Source organism: Coregonus lavaretus (genome assembly GCF_964263955.1).
Source record: "Coregonus lavaretus genome assembly, contig: HAP1_SCAFFOLD_6816, whole genome shotgun sequence".
Classification (NCBI taxonomy): Eukaryota; Metazoa; Chordata; class Actinopteri; order Salmoniformes; family Salmonidae; genus Coregonus; species Coregonus lavaretus.
Window position 1 is genome coordinate 16,643 of NW_028167090.1, and position 13,836 is coordinate 30,478.

The 13,836-nt window shown below is 45.1% G+C and overlaps 1 protein-coding gene across 1 annotated transcript; it reads right to left on the minus strand.

The window, feature by feature from the left end:
* Positions 1 to 2,747: 2,747 nt before the first annotated feature.
* Positions 2,748 to 13,579, minus strand: chrnb2 (cholinergic receptor, nicotinic, beta 2; the record flags this gene model as incomplete). Its single annotated transcript, XM_084189175.1, has 5 exons — positions 13,439 to 13,579; positions 13,281 to 13,325; positions 10,155 to 10,264; positions 5,582 to 6,689; positions 2,748 to 2,900 (listed from the first exon to the last, which is right to left on the minus strand). The coding sequence occupies exons 1-5, from the start codon at positions 13,466 to 13,468 to the stop codon at positions 2,748 to 2,750; spliced, it is 1,446 nt and encodes a 481-aa protein (XP_084045301.1). The 5' UTR covers positions 13,469 to 13,579.
* Between the last annotated feature and the right edge of the window lie 257 nt (positions 13,580 to 13,836).

Below are 13,836 nucleotides of genomic sequence, written 5' to 3' on the forward strand. Positions count from 1 at the left end.
TGGGGATGTCCTGGGGTTCTCCTGGGGATGTCCTGGGGTTCTCCTGGGGATGTCCTGGGGATGTCCTGGGGTTCTCCTGGGGATGTCCTGGGGTTCTCCTGGGGATGTCCTGGGGTTCACCTGGGAATATCCTGGACTATCCTGGGCTAACCCACTGTGAAAAGCCTGTGTCCCACAGAGTGACGCAAGGTCATGGAAGGGGATCACTCAGGATGGCAGTTAACACACAGCTAACACTCAGCTGGAGGTATATTGTTCTGGCTGTCCCTCTGTGTGTGTGTTTGTGTGTGTGCGTGCTTGTCCAAATCCCACCCAACCAGGACCTGTTATAGCCAGATTTAGAGGGAGGAGGGACAGAGGGATGGAGAGAGATCGACAGAGGGAACATAACATGAGGAATCTGTGGTTCAGTGATGGACAGAGAGGAGGGGAGGAGATGGAAAAAGTGTAGAAAGGGAGGAGGGTGTTGAGAGAGCAGGAGTGGGGGCGGAGGGGAGGAGGGTAGTGCTTCAGTGTGTAGGTGGGCTGGTCATTACCCTAATTACAATCAACGTCTATACTAGAGATGTCCAGAGAGAGCGAGGGGGGATGGAGGGAAGAGGTGAGACAGCGAGGGAAGTAAGCTCTCTTGCACATTGCATCTGACAGATATGACAATGCAGTGGGCAATGAGTACACACACACACACTGGACATTACGTAAATGAACCTGGACCATGTGCTCTGACAATAATTATAATACAGCATTACACACCGTTACACACTGGGCAGTCAGCTACAGAGCACAACACAATCTGAGAGTGGGAGGAGAGGAGGGGGAAGGAGGAGAGGAGAGGAGGGGGAAGGAGGAGAGGAGAGGAGAGGAGAGGAGGGGGAAGGAGGAGAGGAGAGGAGGGGGAAGGAGGAGAGGAGAGGAGGGGGAAGGAGGAGAGGAGAGGAGAGGAGAGGAGGGGGAAGGAGGAGAGGAGAGGACAGAGAAAGAGTGAGACACTGTCTTACTCTGATAATGTGAATCACAGCGATGACAGAAATTAACATTTGTGCAAACATTCGTAACACACAATAGCTTCTGTTTCATGAGAAAACATCATTATTCCAACAATACATATCATCTGTCAGTTCTATATTCGACCACCCAATTTTGTGCAATCATGGCTCAACTGTAAAAGGAGGGAATTTACTCCATATTGGCTCAACCCAGTCTCAGTTTCCCAGGAACGGACTGAATCTAGACTCATCCCCTTGCAACTGTACCCGATGGCACAGGCTGCTATTATCCCAATAGAGCTGTATAGGCAGACATCCTACACCTTTATCTTTCTCTATCTAAGGCTGAATCCCAAATCACCCCCTTCGCCTAGCCCCTCGGCACTCCATTTGCACATTCACGCGCGCCTCCGCCATTTGTGTCCCAAAGCTGAGGGAGTGAAAATGATGGAGGGTGTAAGGGCTAATTAGACCCTCCTATGGCCACTTCAACTTAGCCAGCATGGATGCAGGCTTCAAAGCGAAGTACTATCCCGACACACACTGCAATATATTTGGAGTTTGCCCAATTACATTTTAAAAAATTGAGAGGCGTGCCTAATTATATTCAACATGCATTTGTTTATGTCTGATTCCGAGACTTGACACATGTAACGGATTAAATACCTCCCAAATTAAACGTTTAACTGTTTAAATCTTGTAAAGCAACAGTGGTTATTTGTTCATTTGAATTTCATACTTGTTTTATTATTTTAAAAAGGAACACAAAAGCATCATTCAAGTCACGAGTGTGTCCCAAAATTGATGGGTTTATTGATCCCATCACTACTCTCTGGAAGTCACCCTTGGAGTTTCGTCAGCAACACGTGACAACGGAGGGCCCTCCGAGGGAGTTGGTAGGGGCGAGGGGGTGGTTTGGGATTCACCGTAACTACTCCCTCTCATTCCATCTAACTCCCTGTCACTATCTCTCCATCTTTCATCCCTCTCCTTCACGATCTGTTGCTTCTACACATATAGTGTTAGTGTCTGTGTCACAGGTAATATCACATTCTTGTTTAAAAACGTAGAGAATCATACAACAAACCACTGCACCATACCTTTCTATCAGGAACAGACACAGAGAAATCACAATAATATTACACTCAAAGCTATATTGTGGTACACTGCTACTCTATGATAAAATATACTGTACTGTACTATCAGTTGGTTAAACTGAAGCGGCTTGGAAAAACAATTATGAACCTTGACACCCCAACCCCCCCCCGCCTTTCCATTTTTCTGATTGGTAGACACAGTCGCCAATCAAGGTTCTGTTACTGAAGCATTAAGTTCTGTACCAGTTGGAGGTGGGACGATATACTCTCAGTAAGCTTGCACAGTCAGCTTGGAATGAAGAGCATTGATTGGCTGGCGTAGCGTTCTACAGGAAGTCAACCACTATAGAGTGTCCTCTCTCCAAGATTGGCTTCTGCCAGAGAGGGATATCTCCACCTTCCTCTGGGAAAAAAGGAAGATATGTCCATCCATTAATCCCTCCTCTGAAAAAAAAACTGTCTTTAATACTGTTGGTGTTTAGTTTAGTTCTTCAGTTCAGAACAGTTCAGTAGAAAGGCCATAAAGGTTAACAGGTGTGGCTGCTGTCCACAGACTTAATAAAACCCACTTCCCCCTCTGGGTTGGTCCCGCCCTCCTGCCCCTGTCCTGCTGTGCTGATTGGTTGGGGGTGGTGTCCATCGAGGCTGCAGGGCACCTGGTTGGTCAGCCGTTGGTGTTGGTGATGGTCTTGGCAGTGTAGTTCTGGAACAGTGGCTGGAGGAACATCCCGACCGTTCCGGACACACACACGATTATAAAGATCCACAGGAACAGACGGTCAATCACCATCGCAACATACTTCCAGTCCTCGCTCACCTGAAGAGGGGGTAGGCAGAGGTTTATAAAAGTAGAATGCGTTCAGGAAGTATTCACACCCTTTGACTTTTTCCACATTTTGTTGTGTTACAAGGTGGGATTCAAATGGATTTAATTGTCATTTTGTTGTCAACGATCAACACAAAATACTCTGTAAAGTCACAGTAAAAAATAAATAATAATAATTGTATTTATGGAAAATAAAACACTAATATACAGTCTCTTGATTAGATAAGTATTCACACCCCTGAGTCAATACATGTTAAAATCACCTTTGGCTGTGATTACAGCTGTGAGTCTTTCTGGGTAACTCTCTAAGGGCTTTGCACACCTGGATTGTACAATATCTGCCCATTATTCTTTTAAAAATTCTTCAAGCTCTGTCAAGTTGGTTGTTGGTCATTGCTAGACAGCCATTTTCAAGTCTTGCCATATATTTTCAAGTCAATTTAAGTCAAAACTGTAACTAGGCCACTCAGGAACATTCAATGTTGTGTTGGTAAGCAACTCCAGTGTATATGCTTTGCTTTATCTTGGTCAGGTCATAATATTTTTATTCTGTACAGGCTTCCTTCTTTTCACTCTGTCATCTAAGTTAGTATTGTGAAGAAACTAAAATGTTTTTTATCCATCCTAATTTTTCTCATATCACAGCCATTAAACTCTGTAACTGTATTAAAGTCACCATTGGGTTCATGGTAAAATCCCTGAGAGGTTTCCTTGCTCTCTGGCAACTGAGTTAGGAAAGACGCCTGTATCTTTGTAGTGACTGGGCGTATTGATACACCATCCAAAGTGTAATTAATAACTTTACATGCTCAAAAGGATATTCAATGTCTGCTTTTTTTATTTTTAACCATCTACCCTTCTTTGCGAGGTATTGGAAAACCTCCTTGGTCTTTGTGGTTGAATCTGTGTTTGAAATTCACTGCTCGACTGAGGGACCTTACATATAATTGTATGTGTGGGGTAGTCATTCAAAAATCACTATTATTGCACATAGAGTGAGTCCATGCAACTTATTATGTGACTTGTTGAACAAATGTTTACTCCTGAACTTATTTAGGTTTACCTTATCAAAGGGGTTGAATACTTATTGACTCAAGACATTTCAGCTTTTCATTTTTAATTCATTAGTAAAAATGTCTAAAAACATAATTCCACTTTGACATTATGGGGTATTGTGTGCAAGCCAGTGACGACACAAAATCTCAATTCAATCCATTTTAAATTTAGGCTGTAACAACAAAATGTGGAAAAAGTCAAGTGGTGAATACTTTCTGAAGGCACTGTAGACGATGAAGGGATACACAGCACTCTTTTCTTCTCTTCCTCTCTCTCCTTGTGTCTCTCTCTCTCTCTCTCTCTCCTTCCCTCCCCCTCACCAATTAAAGGGGGGGGTGAGAGGAAGAGTTGAAAGGTTAATGTGAGTAGAGACTGGATTCCACCACAGAGCTCTGATGAGGTCTGACACTGAAAGAGGGGGAGGAGAGGGGAGAGAGAAAGAGAGACCGGGTGTAGGGGAATAAGAGATGGATGAGTACTGCAGGGAAGGGGAGGGAGGACCTGGATGATGACTTGAAGAGGGCAGGAGGGAGGACATGGAGTGAAAGAAGGATGAGGTGGGTCTTAAAAGCGGTCGGCATGGAGAAGGGCGGTAACCATGGAGATGATGAGTGGCGCTGATGGACAGAATTACGAGGACTGTTAATTCACTATGTTAGGGTCTCTCATTCCAGGAGAATGTTCCTCCCTCCCTCTCCCTGCCCACCGAAGGAAAAATCCCCCCCTCCGTCATTCATCCTCCTCTCTTTCTACTCCTCTACTCCTACGTAGGGTGAGCCCTGTTTTATTCACTCACAATGCTGATGTCATACAGTAGCTAAGAATAAAACTGTATGTTGAATATTCAGAGCAGAACAAGTGTAGCCCATGAATTCATAACCATTCACCCATAGTCATTCTCCCTAGATTGTAGCAGTAGGTGGTAGCTATTCATAGGTTGCACCCCCGTCACTCGGTCGCGGCATGCCGCTGTTATGAACGTTCCCCTACCATTGTGGTGCCCAAAAATCGTGATAAGCCCAGTCATTCTGAACGGAGGCTAATGACTGTTTCATCTAAATTACACTATAGTGGCCTGGAAATACGATTAGATCGCTAAAGTGGGCAAATATTTAGTAGGACACAACTTTGCCATCATTATCATGTCGTCATATTTCCTTTAAACAGATGTTGTCATTAGCTAGCAAGGTTTGTTAAAAATAGCTAGCAATGCTAACGTTAGCTAGTTCAAATCCGCGGGTCTCCCCTCAATCTTAGCAAGCTAGCTAACATTATACTGCAGTCAATCTGGCGACATCAACATGATGTCAAAATGTCTTCCTTCTAATTATTTGCTTCCTTTTGAAATGTCATTGTATTTCCAGGCCACTGTAATGCACTTTAGATTAAATCAGTCCTAAAACGAATGTTCAAAACAATATTGTCACGAAACGTGCAATCCATGAATAGAAACAGGCCTATCTGCTGTGAATAAGTTTAGATATATGGCCTTCTAGACCTAGTGTGAGTAACATTATATGATGTGTATGGCAGAACAGGGTCAATAGATCAGATCTATAATGTGATATATAGTGGTAGTGAATGGTGAATAAAGGGTGTATTTCTATGTTACTCACGCTCTGGTCGTCGTCTTCACTCTTCATGTGGTTGGCGATGAAGCGGACCCCGTCGACAGCCTCCTCGAACCCAGGGCAGGCCTGTCCTAGCACGGCCTGGGTCAGGGCTGGGCCCCCCCCTCCCTGTTTCCCACGAGGCCGGTTCCCCTGCCCCCCCTCCCTGCCCTCCCTCAGCCCATTCAGCCCCTCCATCGACCCCCCTCCCCCTGCGCCCCCTCCCAGCTCCCCTACAAACTGTTTCACGGACGCCCGGTTCACGTAGCACGTACAGGGGTCGTTGTTATCCGTGCCACCCCCTTCGCCCCCCAGCCCCAGGCCCACCATCAGCCCCCCGGCGGAGCCCCCATCTCTGCCCCTCTCCCTCTGCTCCTGGCCCCTCCGTTGCTGCCGCAGCTTCTGGCGCTCGCAGCTGTTCCGGGGCTGGCGCATGAAGAGCAGCGCAGGCAGTTTGTTGAGGAACACCAGCTTGACCCAGGGGGGCATGGTGTGTGTGGTAGGGGAGCGGTGGTGCACGTTGAGAACACACACACTGGTGACAATAGAGAAAGTCACCAGGACCATGGTGAACATCAGGTACTTCCCGACCAGAGGAACGTCCAGGGAGGTGGGAGGGACAATCTTAGAGATCAGCAGGAGGAACACAGTCAGGGCCAGCAGGACAGAGATACACAGAGTCATCTTCTCTCCACAGTCAGAGGGCAGATAGAACACTAAGATAGCCAGAGATGTGATAAGGACACAGGGGATGATGAGGTTGATGGTGTAGAACAGAGGTTTCCTGCGGATGATGAAGTCATAGGTAATGTCTACGTAGGTGGGGTCGGCAGGGTTCTCGTTGCGACGCCCCGGCAGGGCGATGATGTCCCACTCTCCGCTGGGCGTGAAGTCGTCCATGCTGGCCACGTCGGACCTCAGGATCAGGTCGATCTCTGTGCGGTCGTAGGTCCAGGAGCGGAACCTCATGGTGCAGTTCTGCTGGTCGAAGGGGAAGTGTTTCACCTCGATCTTACAGGCTGACTTGTAGATGGCTGGAGGCAGCCAGAAGATACTGCCGTCATGGGAGACCACCGCGTTAGAGTAGAAGGACACCTCGTACATACCATCAGCACTAAGGAAGGAGGGATGGAGAGAGAGACAACATTACACCATTGGAAGGATTTTACATATTAAAATACAGTATATAAAATGCATGCCCTTTCAATTCTATCACATCTTTGAAAACAAATTAGTAATAAATACAGATTAAAATTAGCAGAAAAGAGCAAGACATCGTTTTTCTCCTGTAAATGGGGGTAAATGTAACTTCAGCTCTCTGTGTGTCTCATTAGATTTCCTCCAGTCTCACTACAGATCCTTTATCACACACACAGCTTCAGCCACACATCTCACACAGACAGGACTGGGTGACAGGGGCAGGACAGGTAAGACTACTGTTACAGACAACCGGGTAAGATGACCACGGAAGATATCACACACACACACACTCACACACACACACACACACACACACACACACACACATTCTGACTACAGAGAGATGGAGAAGGTCAGACAGATGAGGGTGTGATGCGTATCAGGAATATAAGGTAGCACACGCCTCCTTATATAAACATGCTGGTCACTGCTCAGGTGAACATCATCCTTCCTGCCACTGCTAGGACAACTCAAGAGAACTCAGGTAGAGAACAGGTGAAATAACTCAGGTAGAGAACAGGTGAAATAACTCAGGTAGAGAACAGGTGAAATAACTCAGGTAGAGAACAGGTGAAATAACTCAGGTAGAGAACAAGTCAAATAACTCAGGTAGAGAACAGGTGAAATAACTCAGGTAGAGAACAGGTGAAATATCTCAGGTAGAGAACAGGTGAAATAACTCAGGTAGAGAACAAGTCAAATAACTCAGGTAGAGAACAAGTCAAATAACTCAGGTAGAGAACAGGTGAAATAACTCAGGTAGAGAACAGGTCAAATAACTCAGGTAGAGAACAAGTCAAATAACTCAGGTAGAGAACAAGTCAAATAACTCAGGTAGAGAACAGGTCAAATAACTCAGGTAGAGAAGAGGTAAAATAACTCAGATAGAGAACAGGTCAAATAACTCAGGTAGAGAACAGGTCAAATAACTCAGGTAGAGAACAGGTCAAATAACTCAGGTAGAGAACAGGTGAAATAACTCAGGTAGAGAACAGGTCAAATAACTCAGGTAGAGAACAAGTCAAATAACTCAGGTAGAGAACAGGTCAAATAACTCAGGTAGAGAACAGGTGAAATAACTCAGGTAGAGAACAGGTCAAATAACTCAGGTAGAGAACAAGTCAAATAACTCAGGTAGAGAACAAGTCAAATAACTCAGGTAGAGAACAGGTCAAATAACTCAGGTAGAGAACAGGTCAAATAACTCAGGTAGAGAACAGGTCAAATAACTCAGGTAGAGAACAGGTCAAATAACTCAGGTAGAGAACAGGTCAAATAACTCAGGTAGAGAAGAGGTAAAATAACTCAGATAGAGAACAGGTCAAATAACTCAGGTAGAGAACAGGTCAAATAACTCAGGTAGAGAACAGGTCAAATAACTCAGGTAGAGAACAGGTCAAATAACTCAGGTAGAGAACACAGAAAAGGAGCACAGGAGGAAGATCAAGATACTGACTCCCTTCGTAAGAAATGAAATCAATGGAACCCATTAGTTTGTGACTGACAGTGTTAATGTGTTGGGAGTGAGTGTGGTTGAGGGGGTAAGTAGACACATTTAGCCCCATTCGGTTGGTTAATCAGTGTAAGATGGCATTAGAGAAAGAGGAGATCGAGGCCAGACAGATCACTTTCACTGATAAGATAGCTTACACAGGGTTAAGACACAACAATAAGATAGAGTACTAGAGGACTGGAGTTGAGAAACACTGCTGTACTGTACTGTGTGTGTGTGTGGAAGTTGGTTGCTCTTTTGACTCCTACATGGAGCAGACATTTGCTGACAAGTTGCTGAAGCACTAGCCCCTTGTTGGTTATCAGTGCAAACTTGTGGCACTGATATTTGGGAGTCTGGGCCATGTACAGTACCAGACAAAAGTTTGGACACACCTACTCATTCAAGGATTTTTCTTTATTTTTACTATGTTTTTTACATTGTAGAATAATAGTTAAGACATCAAAACGATGAAATAACACATATGGAATCATGTAGTAACCAAAAAAGTGTTAAATAGCCACCCTTTGCCTTGATGACAGCTTTGCACACTCTTGGCATTCTCTCAACCAGCTTCACCTGGAATGCTTTTCCAACAGTCTTGAAGGAGTTCCCACATATGCTGAGCACTTGTTGGCTGCTTTTCCTTCAGTCTGCTGTCCAACTCATCCCAAACCATCTCAATTGGGTTGAGGTTGGGGGATTGTGGAGGCCAGGTCATCTGATGCAGCACTCCATCACTCTCCTTCTTGGTAAAATAGCCCTTACACAGCCTGGAGGTGTGTTGGTTCATTGTCCTGTTGAAAAACAGGACAATGAACCAAAGGACAGATTTCCACCAGTCTAATGTCCATTGCTTGTGTTTCTTGGCCCAAGCAGGTCTCTTCTTATTATTGGTGTCCTTTAGTAGTGGTTTCTTTGCAGCAATTTGACCATGAAGGCCTGATTCACACAGTCCCCTCTGAACAGTTGATGTTGATATGTGTCTGTTACTTGAACTCTGTGAAGCATTTATTTGGGCTGCAATTTCTGAGGCCGGTAACTCTATTGAACTTATCCTCTGCAGCAGAGGTAACTCTGGGTCTTCCATTCCTGTGGCGGTCCTCATGAGAGCCAGTTTCATCATAGCGCTTTTTGTTTTTGCGACTGCACTTGAAGAAACTTTCCGTATTGACTGACCATCATGTCTTAAAGTAATGGACTGTCGTTTCTCTTTGCTTATTTGAGCTGTTCTTGCCATAATATGGACTTGGTATTTTACCAAATAGGGCTATATTCTGTATACCCTCCCTACCTTGTCACAACACAACTAATTGGCTCAAACATATTAAGAAGGAAATCAATTCCACAAATTAACTTTTAAGAAGGCACACCTGTTAATTTGAAATGCATTCCAGGTGACTACAACATGAAGCTGGTTGAGAGAATGCCAAGAGTGTGCAAAGCTGTCATCAAGGTAAAGGGTGGCTATTTGAAGAATCTCAAATATAAAATATATTTTGATTTATTTAACACTTGTTTGGTTACTACATGATTCCATTGTGTTATTTCATAGTTTTGATGTCTTCACTATTATTCTACAATGTAAACATTTGTAAAAATAAAGAAAAACCCTTGAATGAGTAGGTGTGTCCAAACTGTTGACTGGTAGTGTACATAGGCTGACAGTACGTGGCCTCCAGATTGCCGGCCTGCATAGGACAAAGGCAAAGCAGCTAGCGAAGTACTGCTCTGTGTCAGCAGCATGGGCAGCTTAGCTGTTTGGAGAAGAAGGTGCTTTCTGTATCCACAAGTGTCCAGAAATGTCTTTAAAATGTTTGGATCCTTCTTGACTGTAATGTGATTTGTGGATTAAAATAGTATTTCCATTGTGTGTGTGTAACTCACTTGTTATACAGTACAACGTCGGGCAGCCAGATGTGTTTGGAAGGCAGTCTGACCTTCTCCATGCCATCAAACTCCTCAGGGACCCACGTCAGACGGTAGTCCTGCCACTCCTGGACACCAATCACAGAGCAGAGAACAGATTTAGTGACCAATCGCACAGCTGAGAAGATTGTTTGTAACCAATCACAGAGCAGAGAGGAGAGTTAGTGACCAATCACACAGATGAGAAGATTGTTAGTAACCAATCATAGAGCAGAGAACAGAGTTAGTGACCAATCAAGAGTCATAGAAGAGTGTGAGACCCACAAACAATTGCTGTGAGCTTCACTTTTGAAATAGCGCTCAGCGAAATGCATCTTTACTTTCCATAATGATCTTTATGTAAATATTTTCCCATAGAGACCTTTACTGTCCTGTCCAGGAACAGTGTAATAGCTCAGCTCTATTAATTAGAAATGTAAGACAGAAGCACTGATGTCTACCATGACCCTATAGTAAGTCAGTTAAAAACACTCATAAACACACATCTAATCATCCTGATTGAAATGGCAGCCTGCCAAGGAGGTATCCAGACGGTGTGTGTGACTGCGAGTACGTGTGCATGTATGTGTGTCTGGGCATCTGTGTGTGAGAGTTTGCCTCCCAGGCACACATGATTGAAGGTGTGTGAGTGTGGGTCAGTCACTGACATGCTCTTAGTGTGCATTTAGAACCATAATGGCGTAGCCTCTATGACCTTGATTGTGGTAACCCTGTAACTGTGCTTTATTATGAACCATAATGGTGTAGCCTCTATGACCTTGATTGTGGTAGCCCTGTAACTGTGCTGTATTATGAACCATAATGGCATAGCCTCTATGACCTTGATTGTGGTAGCCCTGTAACTTTGCTGTATTATGAACCATAATGGTGTAGCCTCTATGACCTTGATTGTGGTAGCCCTGTAACTGTGCTGTATTATGAACCATAATCGCGTAGCCTCTATGACATTGATGGTAGTAGCCCTGTAACTGTGCTCTATTAGGAGCCATAATGGCCCAGATAGCAGTGACTCTATGGCTGTTAGGGCAGTAGAAGAACCTTAATAGCCATTTACAATGGGGGCTCTGTAACTGTTATTGTTACAGTATATGCCATGTAGAGCCATAATGGCCATGATGCCAGAGGCTATACGACTTGAAAATGGTGGTTCTGTGAAACAGTGATGTGTTGTGGTATTATCTGAGCCAGAATGGTGGTTCTGTAACTGTGATGTCATAGGGCTTTCAGAGCCATAATGGTGGTGAAAGTGATAGCAGTGGCTCTCTTGGCTCAGGACTGGTGTCCTTGGCATCTTCTCTTGGCTACGACCAAGGGCCTCATAAAACACTGATGCTCATTCTCTGTTCAACTACAGACCATCAATCACACACACACACATGCACATACGTACACACAAGCAGACACACACAAACAGGTTTCCAGCTGGTTTGTTCATAACTGATTTATACACATTGGTGCATTTACAGCTGTGTGTGTGTGAACCTGTCCAGTGGGCAGTACGTTGTATTGCTGGCCCCAGCTGCAGACACACAGAGCGGGTATAAGAGAGTCAGAGCTCAGGAGCATGGCAGGATTAGTCCCTCACAACAATACCCTTCACAGAACTGTGTCTCTCTCTGCCACATACTGCAATGAGATGCTGGGTAGCAATGTACTGTACTGTACTGCAACACTCCTGGAAAGATCTGGGGGGAACTTTGAAAGAACCTGACTGGGAAACTCTGGTAATGTGTTCATGTTCCCATTGAATGATCAGAATGTCTGAGTTTAGTTGTAGGAGACTGATACAGGGACAGGTATTTTCATCCCCCTACTGGTTCAGATTGGATTGCTTGCCCATGCCTATTCCTAACTTAGCGGCAGAATGAACAAACGTGTTCTTGCGCAATGCAATTCACAGAGTTATCAATTAACAGAAAGGAGAGCATCCTTGCATTCATTCTTAAATGTACATTTAATGAAGTCGGGTATTGACATAACAACGCATTTATATACCATGGTACATCCTCAAACATGCTTCATTAAATGTCAATAATGTTCATTTAGAAAGGCATGGTAATTATCTTGTCTGATGTTGTTGGAATAAGGAGAGGTAAGGAGAGAGAGGTGAAGACAGAGGGGTAAGGAGAGAGAGGTGAAGACAGAGGGATAAGGAGAGAGAGGTGAAGACAGAGGGGTAAGGAGAGAGAGGTGAAGACAGAGGGATATGGAGAGGTGAAGACAGAGGGATAAGGAGAGAGAGGTGAAGACAGAGGGATAAGGAGAGAGAGATGAAGACAGAGGGATAAGGAGGGAGAGGAAGACAGAGGGGTAAGGAGAGAGAGGTGAAGATAGAGGGATAAGGAGAGAGAGGTGAAGACAGAGGGATAAGGAGAGAGAGATGAAGACAGAGGGATAAGGAGGGAGAGGAAGACAGAGGGGTAAGGAGAGAGAGGTGAAGATAGAGGGGTAAGGAGAGAGAGGTGAAGAGAGAGGGATAAGGAGAGGTGAAGACAGAGGGATAAGGAGAGAGAGATGAAGATAGAGGGGTAAGGAGGGAGAGGAAGACAGAGGGGTAAGGAGAGAGAGGTGAAGATAGAGGGGTAAGGAGAGAGAGGTGAAGACAGAGGGATATGGAGAGGTGAAGACAGAGGGATAAGGAGAGAGAGGTGAAGACAGAGGGATAAGGAGAGAGAGGTGAAGACAGAGGGGTAAGGAGAGAGAGGCGAAGACAGAGGGGTAAGGAGAGAGAGGTGAAGACAGAGGGATAAGGAGAGAGAGGTGAAGACAGAGGGATAAGGAGAGAGGTGAAGACAGAGGGATAAGGAGAGAGAAGTGAAGAGAGAGGGGTAAGGAGAGGTGAAGACAGAGGGATAAGGAGAGAGAGGTGAAGACAGAGGGATAAGGAGAGAGAGGTGAAGACAGAGGGATAAGGAGAGAGAGGTGAAGACAGAGGGATAAGGAGAGAGAGGTGAAGACAGAGGGATAAGGAGAGAGTGGTGAAGACAGAGGGGTAAGGAGAGAGAGAGGTGAAGACAGAGGGATAAGGAGAGAGAGGTGAAGACAGAGGGATAAGGAGAGAGAGGTGAAAACAGTGTAACTAACCTGTGTGAGCCATACGTTGGTGGTCATGACCTGCTCTCTCTCATGCTGCAATAGAAAGAGGGTGGGGGGGTTATTTTCTGAGGTGGGTGGGTTAGAGACAGAGTATGATTCACCACACACAAACACACCCACACACACACACTCACACACACGCTCACCACGCTGATGAGCTGGGCCAGTGACACCATCAGCTGAACCGTCACCAGCTCCGAGCCATTGGTCGCTGGGCGGATCAGTTTGTTATAGTGGATGGGGTTTAACAGGTGCTCCACCAACCGCTCCTCAGTATCCGCCCCCAGGCTGCCTGTAAAGAGAGATATCACTGGTTCACAGACATGTCCATCAAACGCTTTCCATGGTGATAACAACAACAAAATAAACAAGAACAAAGGATATAGCTGAAACTGTCTAATGGGGACATTTCAGCACAAGGCCTTGTGATGAAGCTTATCTTTAGTCTGCCGGATAACAGTGTGTTCACTATAAAGCTGGGAGTCTATGAGGCATGACAGTATTGCTCTCTGCCTGCTGGAACATGTCAGCACAGCTCTATTCT